Source organism: Anomaloglossus baeobatrachus, unplaced genomic scaffold (genome assembly GCF_048569485.1).
Source record: "Anomaloglossus baeobatrachus isolate aAnoBae1 unplaced genomic scaffold, aAnoBae1.hap1 Scaffold_887, whole genome shotgun sequence".
In the NCBI taxonomy this organism is placed as follows: Eukaryota; Metazoa; Chordata; class Amphibia; order Anura; family Aromobatidae; genus Anomaloglossus; species Anomaloglossus baeobatrachus.
Window position 1 is genome coordinate 46,577 of NW_027445280.1, and position 13,347 is coordinate 59,923.

Consider the following 13,347-nt stretch of genomic DNA (forward strand, 5'->3'; position numbering starts at 1 on the left):
ACGGTGAACGAGACAGACGGTGAACGAGACAGACGGTGAACGAGACAGACGGTGAACGAGACAGACAGAAACAATGTTGATGCCATTGAAAGAGTGATGCTGTGAGGGACGGGTGGCTATTACCAGTGCGGAAATGAAAGCCACCTCACAGACCTGCATCATGCTAGTAGTGACATAGGCATGCTGTGATGTATGACAGCATGACCAAAATACCATGTAGCCCAAGGAAAAAATAGTGGTCGAGATTTTTCACAAAAATCTGCAGTAACTATATTTTATTGTAGATGATGATTATTATTATTATTATCGCACTATATCTTGCTTGCTGCTACACAGTGTAGATATGTGAATCCTCACAGCACATGCAGCAGACACAGTTGTCGACAGTCAGAATGAATGGTCATGTGACCACTCGTATGCCAGCTGCACACTCCACATTCTGAGCCCAATGTGTCAATTCATATAGTGACACATAGAGGGATAAGCCTGGAGAATCTATGTGTGTGTATATATATATATATATATATATATATAATGTATATGTATACACATAACTATATGACACAAACCACGCACACACACACACATGTACCATACATACATGGCGTATATATCTACTATAGACTCACATTGGGTGCTATATATAGTCAGCCTTACACAGTATTCATTTATCTATAAGGGGTGAGGAACATCTCTTTCTGTTACCATTGTGGATGTGAGCTGATTGCTGTGTCACAGATGAGAGAAGCTGGATCTCTGCTCTGTCACATGCTGAGAGGTCAGGTGCTGGGCAGAATACTGACAGCCATTGAATGTGCAGAGGGAGGGCAGGGGGCGTTCCTGTACACTGAGGCCGGGCAGGGGGCGTTCCTGTACACTGAGGCCGGGCAGGGGGCGTTCCTGTACACTGAGGCTGGGCGGTGACAGCTCTGACTGAGGTTTGTCAACCAAGAATACAGGAAATTGTCATGTTTGTTGGAGCTAAATGTAAACAAGAGCTGCAGGGAATAAAGTGTGAATTCAAGAGAAACAAAAGTTAGAAAACAGAAAATAACAATGTAGGGGTGATTTATATGACAATACAGCACAGATTAGCTTACAATTTGTTTTGGAGTGTATGTCGGATAACTCCTTTAAGTTTTGTCTTAAGCATGTGAAATACATGCTCGATGGGGTTGAGATCTGGTGATTGAGTCAGTTATTTCAGAATATTCCACTTCTTTGACTTAAAGAAAACTCCTGTGTTGTTTTTGCAGTATGTTTTGGGTCATTGTCCATCTGTACTATGAATCACCGTCCAATCAGCCTTGCTGCATGTGGTTGAATCTGAGCAGAAAATCTCGCCTTGTACACTTCAAAAGTCATCCACCTGCTTCTGTCTTCAGTCACATCATCAATAAACATTAATGACCCATTGCCATTGGAAGGCATGTATGCCCATGCCATCAAACTGCCTCCACCATGTTTTACAAAGGATGTGGTGTGCTTTGATCATGAGATATTCCAAGCTTTGTCAATACTTTCTTCTTACCTTCTTTCTGGTACAGGTTGATCTTAGTTTCATGTGTCCAAAGAATGCTTTTCCAGAACTGAGCTGGCTTCTTTAGAAGTAATTAGGCAAAGTCTAATCTGACCTTTCTACTTTTAAGGCTAAAGACCCCGTTACACGCAACGACGTATCTAACGAAATATTGCCGTCGTTGCGTGTGACACCAATGAGCGGCCGTTAATGATGGAAAATACTCACCAAATCGTCCATCGTTGACACATCGTTCATTTTCAAAAAATCGTTGATTGTTGAGGACGCAGGTTGTTCGTCGTTCCTGAGGCAGCACACATCGCTATGTGTGACACCTCGGAAACAATGAACTACAGCTTACCTGCGTCCACCGGCAATGAAGGAAGGAAGGAGGTGGGCGGGATGTTACAGCCGCTCATCTCCGCCCCTCCGCTTCTATTGGCCGGCCGCTTAGTGACACCACAGTGACGTCGCTATGACGCCGAATGCACCTCCCCCTTGAGGGAGGGATTGTTCGGCGGTCACAGCGACCCTCTGCTTCTATTGGGTGGCCGCTTAGTGACGCCGCTGTAACGCCGCTGTAACCCACTTCTAAGGGGGCGGTTCGCCGGCCACAGCGACGGCGCTAGGCAGGTAAGTCCGTGTGACGGCTCCTAACGATATTGTGTGCCACGGGCAGCGATTTGCCCGTGACGCACAAACGACGGGGATGGGTACGCTCTGTGTAAAGCCCCCTTTATTCTTTATACCTTGTGGTGAACCTTCTGCATTTACTCCCATGCAGTCTTGAGCAACAGGGGCTCAATGGTTAGCATTGCAGTCTTGCAGCTCGGGGGTCCTGGGTTCAAATGTTACCAAGGACAACATCTGCAAGTAGTTTAAATGTTTTAGGGCAATAGTACCAAATACTAATGAACTATATGTAAACTTTTGACTTTGCAGAAAGTAATAAAAATGCCTTAAAACATTCTCTCTCATTATTCTGGCATTTGGCAAATTTAAATTATTTTGGTTCCTAATTGACCTAAAACGGGAAAGGTTTATTCTGATTTCATGTCAGATAGTGAGAAAAACAAGCACAGGTGTGTTTTTAGATAGTGTATGGAAACTTCTGTAAGTAGAGTTTCTTGAGATGACAGGTTCCCCTTAAATGTGATATATCACGTCTGATGCATTTCATGTATGAACCCCTTACTGTCTAGCATACTATGAAAAAACATTTACAGATCTGGGTCTTTCCTTGCCCAGCATCACAACTATTGCCAACAGAGTTAAAGGATAATAAATTAATTTTCATTAGGTGTTTCTGAGATTTACCACCAGGATTGCCGAATTGACAGGAATTTCTTTTATTTAGTGGTAACAACTGCCTCCTTGACCTGAAAATTAGCAGGAGGTTATAAATACAAGTGGTTACTGCTACCACTAAATACAAGTATAGCCTCCTACACAGCCCTGACTAGAAACAAATACAGATGGAGCATTTACTAACAGCTCACCCGACCTGACACTGGCAGAGGTGCTGTATCAGCAGCCATGATGGCTGTCACTGGGTAGTAGCTGTGGTCATGCACTGGAGACTATGGCAGCGATATCTGAGTATATAAAAGGGGGTACCGCTGTTCAGGATCCTGATATATTAGCTAGAGGAGAACAGATTTACCATGCTTCTCGACCTGTTCTATTACATGGTTTTCCCATGGATTTAAATGAAAACTGCAATGCTTTATTTCTCTGGTGGAGGCACTGCAAGAACATTGAACTCGAGCCCTGCTTTGCTTGGATCCATAATGGGGTATTTCCTCTACCTCTATTAGCCTCCAATCTCATATAGGGCCATACAGAATTTTTGTATTGGATTTCATACAAGCCAACAGAAAAAAAATGTTTTAATAAATGTTTGATGTACATTGCATATTATGAAAGCTAAGTAAGTTGAGCAGAAATATTCCGACTAGACGTGCTCGGCCTCACACAGCTTCATTTCTATTGAGGGAGGCTGAGCACATCTCTTTGACACTGTATGCCAATCACATACTTGCAGTCATGTGACGGCCCGCTCTCACCAGCAACACGAGAATCATTACTGCATGTGGTGCACACATTGTAAGGATTTGGAAGTGTGCAGTCATATATGGTGATGTCAGACTTACAGTATATCAAAAGACCAGATAACTCCTATAACTAGTTGAAGCTGTTGACTGGCTGGTACTGCTAATACATTTTATGATAAGGCTTATTGTAGTATATATTCTTGCCTGTAGCAGCATACACAGTATGGGGCCTCCATAGCTCCCGACACACAGTATGATGCATCCACAGCTCCCGACACACAGTATGATGCATCCACAGCTCCCGACACACAGTATAATGCCTCCACAGCTCCCGATACACAGTATGATGCATCCACAGCTCCCAAAACACAGTATAATGCCTCCACAGCTCCCCCAAACACATTATGATGCATCCACAGCTCCCGACACACAGTATGATGCATCCACAGCTCCCCCAAACACATTATGATACATCCACAGCTCCCGACACACAGTATAATGCAGCCACAGCTCCCGACACACAGTATGATGCATCCACAGCTCCCGACACACAGTATGATGCATCCACAGCTCCCGACACACAGTATGATGCATCCACAGCTCCCGACACACAGCATGGGGCCTCCACAGCTCCCCCAAACACATTATGATGCATCCACAGCTCCCGACACACAGTATGATGCATCCACAGCTCCCGACACACAGTATGATGCATCCACAGCTCCTGACACACAGTATGATGCATCCACAGCTCCCGACACACAGTATGATGCATCCACATCTCCTGACACACAGTATGATGCATCCACAGCTCCCGACACACAGCATGGGGCCTCCACAGCTCCCCCAAACACATTATGATGCATCCACAGCTCCCAACACAGAGTATGATGCATCCACAGCTCCCGACACACAGTATGATGCATCCACAGCTCCTGACACACAGTATGATGCATCCACAGCTCCCAACACACAGTATGATGCATCCACAGCTCCTGACACACAGTATGATGCATCCACAGCTCCCGACACACAGTATGATGCATCCACAGCTCCCCATACACAGTATGATGCATCCACAGCTCCCGACAGACAGTATAATGCAGCCACAGCTCCCCACACACATTATGATGCATCCACAGCTCCCGACAGACAGTATAATGCAGCCACAGTTCCCCACACACAGTATGATGCATCCACAGCTCCTCCCCACACATAGTATGATGCATCCACAGCTCCCCATACACATTATGATGCATCCACAGCTCCCCATACACAGTATGATGCATCCACAGCTCCCCATACACATTATGATGCATCCACAGCTCCCCATACACAGTATGATGCATCCACAGCTCCCCATACACAGTATGATGCATCCACAGCTCCCCATACACAGTATGATGCATCCACAGCTCCCCATACACATTATGATGCATCCACAGCTCCCGACACACAGTATGATGCATCCACAGCTCCCCATACACAGTATGATGCATCCACAGCTCCCCACACATTATGATGCATCCACAGCTTCCGACACACAGTATGATGCATCCACAGCTCCCCATACACATTATGATGCATCCACAGCTCCCCACACACAGTATGATGCATCCACAGCTCCCCATACACATTATGATGCATCCACAGCTCCCCACACACAGTATGATGCATCCACAGCTCCCTCCCCATACACATTATGATGCATCCACAGCTCCCCATACACAGTATAATGACTCCACAGCTCCCGACACACAGTATGATGCATCCACAGCTCCCGACACACAGTATGATGCATCCACAGCTCCCCATACACATTATGATGCATCCACAGCTCCCCATACACAGTATAATGCCTCCACAGCTCCCGACACACAGTATGATGCATCCACAGCTCCCCACACATTATGATGCATCCACAGCTTCCGACACACAGTATGATGCATCCACAGCTCCCCATACACCGTATGATGCATCCACAGCTCCCGACACACAGTATGATGCATCCACAGCTCCCGACACACATTATGATGCAGCCACAGCTCCCCATACACATTATGATGCATCCACAGCTCTTGACAGACAGTATAATACAGCCACAGCTCCCCACACACATTATGATGCATCCACAGCTCCCCACACATAGTATGATGCATCCACAGCTCCCCACACACATTATGATGCATCCACAGCTCCCCACACACAGTATGATGCATCTACACCTCCCCACACACAGTATGATGCATCCAAAGTTCCCCATACACAGTATGATGAATCCACAGCTACCGACAGACAGTATAACGCAGCCACAGCTCCCCACACACAGTATAATGCATCCACAGCTCCCGACAGACAGTATAATGCATCCACAGCTCCCCACACACAGTATAATACAGCCACAACTCCCCACACACATTATGATGACTCAACAGCTCCAGACACACATTATGATTCCCCTCTACATCTCCACACATACAGTGAAGATAGAGACTTCACCAACAAATGGACAATAAAGAAAATATCTAGATACAATAAGTGAAATTTTATTTTGCTCTGGCAAGAAAAGGTCCAACATTTTGACCAACAACGGTCTTTATCAAGGACATAATGGAAATATATCAGATTCGTATAGAAAAGCAAATAGAATTGGCAAAAAAATACTAAGTGGTCAATTGACAATGCTCATCTCCCCCCGTTTAAGGTGAAATGCTGCAGGGCTTTAGAGAAAACATACTTTGGAGAGCCGGCCAGGGTCTTTGTGTCAGGACTGACTAATCTGGTGTGCGCCAACTTATCTTCTCAATTATAGTTATATTGAAGATTCAATCATACAGTTTAGTGATAAAATATCAACTGTTAATCATATTATTCTAAGATGTGTGATGCTACAGCAGAACAGCACTGATTGTGTGATGCTACAGCAGAACAGCACTGATTTAGGACATTCAGATTGTGTACAATCTTGCATGTTGAGACACTGCAGTGAAGGAGAAGGATGCCTACATACCTGTGTGATGGGTCAGGGGTAATGGATGCTGGCAAGTCCAACGCCGTCCCCGCAGCGTTTCAGAGTAAAACATACCTCACTGCAATCACACATGTATCCGATGCATGGTGCACATGGTTCGGGCAGCATGAATCTGATAACAGGTCATTTTCGCTAAACTGAAATTCAGTAATGCCTGGCAATTAAGAGGATCTGAAGTGCTTCCCATCTGTTTTGCATGACAGCACTTATGGCTTTTGCTCTTGGTACAAGATTTGTCGTTTATTACGGACCTATTTATGTAAAAGCCTCTTGTCTCTACAGGGAGATATCCTGAGCTGCTAATACAAACATGGACACCTACCCAGGGAAAATATTTTAAGATCCTCTATAACTATTTCTTGAAGTAGCTTTGTGTTTTGTTTTGTTTTTTCATTTTTTTTTTTTTTTTTTTAACACAGCATGGTTTACATGTAATAGCTGTAAGATAAAATGTGCTAACATGCACATATATTAATATTCATAAGCATTAACATACATTTTATGAGAATTAATTCAGGAATTAACGAACGCCATCTGTTTTGTCTGATGAACGTACATATTAATTCCTCAATTATGTGTACAGCACTAAATTATAACCCACAGGTTGTTCCTTGGAAATTAGTGCTCAAACGCTATCACTCCACAGGGGATAACTAGTAAAAACTACACCCTTTATTTCATTTTCCCTTGGCTGTAGCGGCCTCAACCTGACTCACAGGACAAGTATTTTCCTCACTGACTTACTGTGGGATCTTTGCCAGCCATCTTGCACTCTTCAACTTTGTTTGTAGAAGCCGGCCAGAAAACCTGATTGCAAACGAAAAAGAAAGAACATATAATATTATTATAGAAAGACTGAGCTGCATTTGTACTATGGACGTCTTGTCGAAATTTGGTATACATTTTATGATATTTTGGCAATAGCATATAAAAAGGAGTATGATGAAATTCTTATTCTGCCTTTTACAGAAAATGTAATAAGTATCAATATGTCTATATATTTATGGTCTGCATGATGGAGTCTCCATATGAACATTTCGTGCCGCTCTTATATAGGGTAGCACAGCCTGATGATAGGTTCGCTTTCATCATCATATACAGGTCCATTTAAAGGGAACCTGTCACCAGTTTTTTCCTTATTGAACCAAAAATATCACCTTCTGTAGCTCCTGGGCTGCATTCTAGGAAGGTGCACCATGTTGCTGGCCCACCTTGCAGACCCCTAAAAGAACTTTATAAAATCTTACCATTTCCTATGCAAATAAGTTTGGTTGGCCAGATCGGCGGGCTCTAATTCGGCTGCTGTCCCCCCTCCTGCCGCTGTTCGCCTCCCCCAGTCATGATTTACATGGATGACGCCGCCCCCGTCATCGTCCATGCTGCTGGAGTCTCGTGCTGGCGCATTTCACTGTGCCCCTATCGCGAGGTTGAGCATAAAGTTTCCCTTGCGCAAGCGCTGGTGATGTAGTTGCGCTTGCGCGAGATGATGGGCGGCGCTGTGTATGACCTCACCAGCGTCATCCTTGTACCCGCCCATCATCTCGCGCCTGCGCAACTACATCATCATGACTTTTACATTGATGGCCTATCCTTGGGATAGGTCATCGATGTTTGATCGGCCGGGATTTGACACCCTGCACCCCTACTAATCAGCTATTCTCCTGGTGGTGGCAGCAGGAAGCGAAAAATGCTCAGCTCCGGCGCTGCTCCATCTTCTGATAGTGGCCAAGGCTGGGTACTGCACATCCACCTCCTATTGATTAGAATGGGAAGCAGATTTGCAGTAGCTGGCTTCTGCCAAAATCAGAAGATAGAGCAGTGCCGCAACTGAGCATTTCCAGCTGCCTGCTGCCACCACCAGGACCAAGAACAGCTAGTGGAGGTTCGGGGTGTCGGACCCCGGCCAATCGGACATTGATGACCTATCCTAAGGATAGGCTATCAATGTAAAAGTAGTGGATAAACCCTTTAATAAGGGGAGTGTATTTGTATATACAACTGACATCAGACACTGGTGAGAATGGTAGAGGAGTGAACTCTGTAACCAAATGATTGCCTGAGAGAACGGTAAAAAGATGAATTGCTACCTTTTAATAATTAATTTACTGTCTTTGGTTTTCTGTAGAGGAGCATTCAGACTGTATAGTACTAAGATGCATAAGATGCAGGAAAACTGAGCATAGCTAATGCCAATTATGCACATACAATAGCTGATGGCAGAGTGCTCCTTCTCTATTTCAACTCCCTACCACATATACATGTGAATGTAAAGGCCCCGTCACACACAACAAGATCGCTAACGAGATCATTGCTGAGTCACAGTTTCTGTGACGCAGCAACGATATCGCCAGGGATCTCGTTATGTGTGACAACTACCAGAGATCAGGCCCCTGCTGTGAGATCGCTAGTCGTTGCCGAATGGTCCAGACCATTTTCTTCAAAGGTGATGTCCTGCTGGGCAGGACGCATCGTTGTGTTTGACACCTACCAATGACCTCCTAACACTGTCCCAACACCTGCCGAGATCGTTATACAGGTCGCTGATCGCGACTGCGTCGTTGGTAAGATCTGACTGTGTGACATCTCACCAGCGACCTCCCAGCGACTTGCCAGCGATCCTTATCTGGTCGTATCGTTGTTGGGATCACTGGTAAGTCCTTGAGTGTGACTGGGCCTTTAGACTTGGACAACGTTTATGTATTTTTAAAGTACAGAGTAGAAAAAGCCGCTCCTAAACAGCAGCTTATCTCCTGGAAAACAAAAAGGTTCTGTGTTTCTAAGAGGTTAACACTAGAAGTCCCAGAAATTTCGACCTCCCCCCTGTAGTCCCGAAAGACGGTCAAATAACCCTTAGTCCAAACTGAATAGAACTAACTAGAAACTAAATGGCTAAACTCAATGGAATACAACAACCTCCTGTGGTGCGACAGTAATGGCCTTAATTACAGAAAAAAGACGGTGATTATAGGATGTTAGCTAAAATCCTTCAGGTCATTCGACCCGTCTTTGGGTTCCAAAGGTAGAAATGTTAAATTACCCCTCTCTAGGACTTCTAGTGTTAAGAGTGTGCCTGTGTGCACAATTGGTTACTGTGTAGTGATGAGCGAGCACTACCATGCTCGGGTGATTGGTACTCGTAAGGAGCAGTTAGTGCTCAGTTGGGCTCAACTCGTATACAGAGTATAATGGAAGTCAATGGGGAACGCAAACATTTTTGCAGGACATCTTCTGGAAAAATGCCCGACTTCCATTATACTACAGTGCTTGAGTCTCGCAAACCCGAGCATTAACCCCTTCAGCCCCGGGGGACTTTCCGTTTTTGTTTTTTGCTCCCCTTCTTCCGAGAGCCGTAACTTTTTTATTCTTCCATCAATCTTGCCATATTAGGGCTTGATTTTTGCGGGACAAGTTGTACTTTAAAATGAAACCATAAGTTTTACCATATGGTGTACTGGAAAACAGCAAAAAAATTCCAAATGCGGAAAAATTGCAAAAAAAGTGTGATGGCACAATAGTTTTTGGGATGTTTTATTCACGGTGTTCACTATATGGTAAAACTGATTTATCTATGTGATGCCTGAGGTCGGTGCGAGTTTGTAGACACCAAACATGTATAGGTTTACTTGTATCTAAGGGGTTAAAAAAAATTCACAAGTTTGTCCAATAAAAGTGGCGCACGTTTTGCGCCATTTTCCGAAACACGTAGCGTTCTTATTTTTTGGGATCTATGGCTCAGTGACAGCTTATTTTTTGCGTCTCAAGCTGACGTTTCTAATGGTACCATTTTTGCGCAGATGCTATGTTTTGATCGCCTGTTATTGCATTTTGCGTAAAACTTGCGGTGACCAAAAAAAACGTAATTTTGGCGTTTGGAATTTTTTTGCCACTACGCCGTTAACCAATCAGATTAATTGATTTTATATTTTGATAGATCGGGCATTTCTGAACACGGCGATACCAAATATGTGTATATTTATTTATTTTTTAACCCTTTAATTTTCAATGGGGGGAAAGGGGAGTGATTTGAACTTTTAGGTTTGTTGTTTTTTTTTTAAACTTTTTTTTTTACTTTTTTTTTTATTTTACTAGTCCCCCTAGGGGGCTATAGCGATCAGCAATCCGATCGCTATTATCTATCTGCTGAACCCAGCTATACAGCTGTAAACAGCAGATACAGTCACTTTCTTTTTCCCTCTGCTCTCGGCCGAGGGAAAACGAAAGTGAAACATCATAGCTGCAGGCGTCATCACATGACCCTGTGCTACGATGGCAACCACCGATAGTCACGTGATCATGCACGTGACTTCCGGTGGGGGCGGCGGTAAGTAAAAAACATGGCCGCGCGCATTTAGATCTTGCTGCCAGACTTTGGCAGCAAGATTGAAGGAGTTAATGGCCGCGGGTGGAAGAGATTCCACCCACGGCTAGCAGGCACACATGTCAGCTGTTGAAAACAGCTATGTGTGCCGACCGCCGCCACCTGCCCGCGGCAGGGGGCGGGGCTTAACGGGACACGCTCCATGACGGATATATCCGTCCATGGTCGTGAAGGGGTTAAAGGGAATCTGTCAGCAAGTTTCAGTTATGTGAGCTGAAGACAGCATGCTACAGGGGTTAATACAAAGAATTCAAGGATGCCTGTCTTGTCAAGATCCAATCTGTTGTTTATTTGCTATGTTTAAGCAGAAGGACACTGCAGAACTACAATGTCACGCGCACAGGAGTCTGACGCCCCTTGCGGTGAATGACACCTCACTGTCGCTTTGCCTATATCATGCTGCTCTCAAATGAAGTAGCAAAAACCTGTTGACAGATTCCTTTTAATTGCTTGATGTGACTACTGACCACCTGAGCATGTTAGTGCTCGCTCATCACTATTAACATGTCCAATATCGAGTAGAATTGATAGTCACTTATTAGAAATCATCATAATTCCATTATACAATTACATTTACATAAGACTAAATAACCCACTAAATATTGATATCTTCAGCCAACTCATATTTAGCTAAATATAAAATATGTCACTGTAGCCTAAAACAGTAAGTTTGCTAATGATGTTATACGCTTTGTGAAATACTATGCTTTTTCGTGTAAGTTTACCATGAGTCCTTCAATATGGAAACTCTAAAGGCCACTTTACACACACAGATAAATCTTTGGTAGATCTGTGGTTGCAGTGAAATTGTGGACAATCAGTGCCAGGTTTGTGGCTGTGTACAAATGGAACAATATGTCCATGATTTCACTGCAACCACAGATCTGCCAAAGATTTATCTCTGTGTGTGACAGGGCCTTAAGTCACTGGACTTGTGAGCGCACCAAAACAATTATATTACTTACCTGCCTTCCTCTATTCTGCAGAACCCCTATACATCTCTGATACCCCTAAATCCATCAGCCAAGTAATAATGCACAGAATCACTGCAAGCACTGAGCATTATTCTGGATTGCAAGGTTCATGCTTCATAAATCTTCAAAAGGGAGAGGCACTTATTAAAACCTGGTGATAGCGCTCATGAAATATTGCACTTCTCAACAATGAAAGAGGCTTTTGTTCACTGAAAGGATATATCAAAGCTCAACAATCCTCCTATTTTTTTAAATATCTTTTATTACTAAAACGCAATTAAATGTAACCCTACGTGTTCGGTTATACATGTAATAAAAAAGTAGCTGTGCATATTCCTGAGGTACCGTACAATGCTATATTAACTGTCAACCCCTTAGTGATCAGGCCTGAAAGGCCGTCCCTGATTAATTTAATATTTTTTTTTTCATTTTTGTTTCTCCACTTTGCAGTAAACAATTTTTTTTATCAATAGAGCGGTGAGGCATTTTATGTGGGACGAATTATAATATTTTTAGTGCCATTTTGGGAGGTTCATAAAATACTATATAATTTATATGCATTTTTTGCAATACAAATATAGAAAAAAAAATATATTTGCTTCTTTTTTGGACCATATCTTTTACTCTTTATGGTGAACAACAAATAACTCATTCAATTAATTTTCCAGGTTATTATGGTCACGTAGATACCTATTATCTGTGGTTCTTTTTAAGTACCACAACCACATGTAACATGTAGGTCATATAATAATTAAAAAAATCTGATTTTTTTTTGTGTTGGGGATGTTTTGTTCTCTAACTTTTTTTGCAGGTGTTTTATAAATGAATATATACAGTTGTGGCGGAAAGTGTTGGCACCCTGAAAATTGTTCCAGAAAATTAAGTATTTCTCCCACAAAATGATTTCAATGACAAATGTTTTGTTATGCACATGTTTATATCTTTTGCTTGTATTGGAACGCAAAAAAAAGGGCAAATTGGACATAATTATACCCAAAACTTAAAAAATGAGTAGCACAAAATTGTTGGCAACCTCAACTTAATATTTGTCTGTGTACGCTTTTAATAAATAACTACAAATAATCACTTTATATAACTATCAACAAACTTCTTACACCTCTCAATGGGAATTCTGGACCACTTTTCTTTTGTAAACTGCTCCAGGTCTCTCGTATTTGAAGGATGCCTTCTCCCAACAGCAATTTTGAGATTTCTCCACATGTGTTCAATGGGATTTAGAGCTGGCCACATCACAACTCTCCAGCGCTTTGATTCCATCCATTTCTCAGTGCCACTTGAGGTATATTTGAAATCATTGTCATGCTGGAAGACCCATGACCTAGGGTGCCAACCCAGCTTTCTGACACTGGGCACTACATTGCGACCCAAAA

General features: G+C 43.2%; 1 protein-coding gene across 1 annotated transcript in view; it reads right to left on the minus strand.

Annotated features, from left to right (window-relative positions):
- LOC142289045 (semaphorin-3C-like) overlaps positions 1-7,411 on the minus strand; it is a gene marked incomplete at both ends in the record, with an annotated part of 43,048 nt that extends 35,637 nt beyond the window's left edge. The window contains one exon of the mRNA XM_075333561.1: positions 7,349-7,411. Within this exon, the coding sequence (XP_075189676.1) occupies positions 7,349-7,411 (63 nt within the window). The remainder of the gene's footprint in view (positions 1-7,348) is intronic.
- Between the last annotated feature and the right edge of the window lie 5,936 nt (positions 7,412-13,347).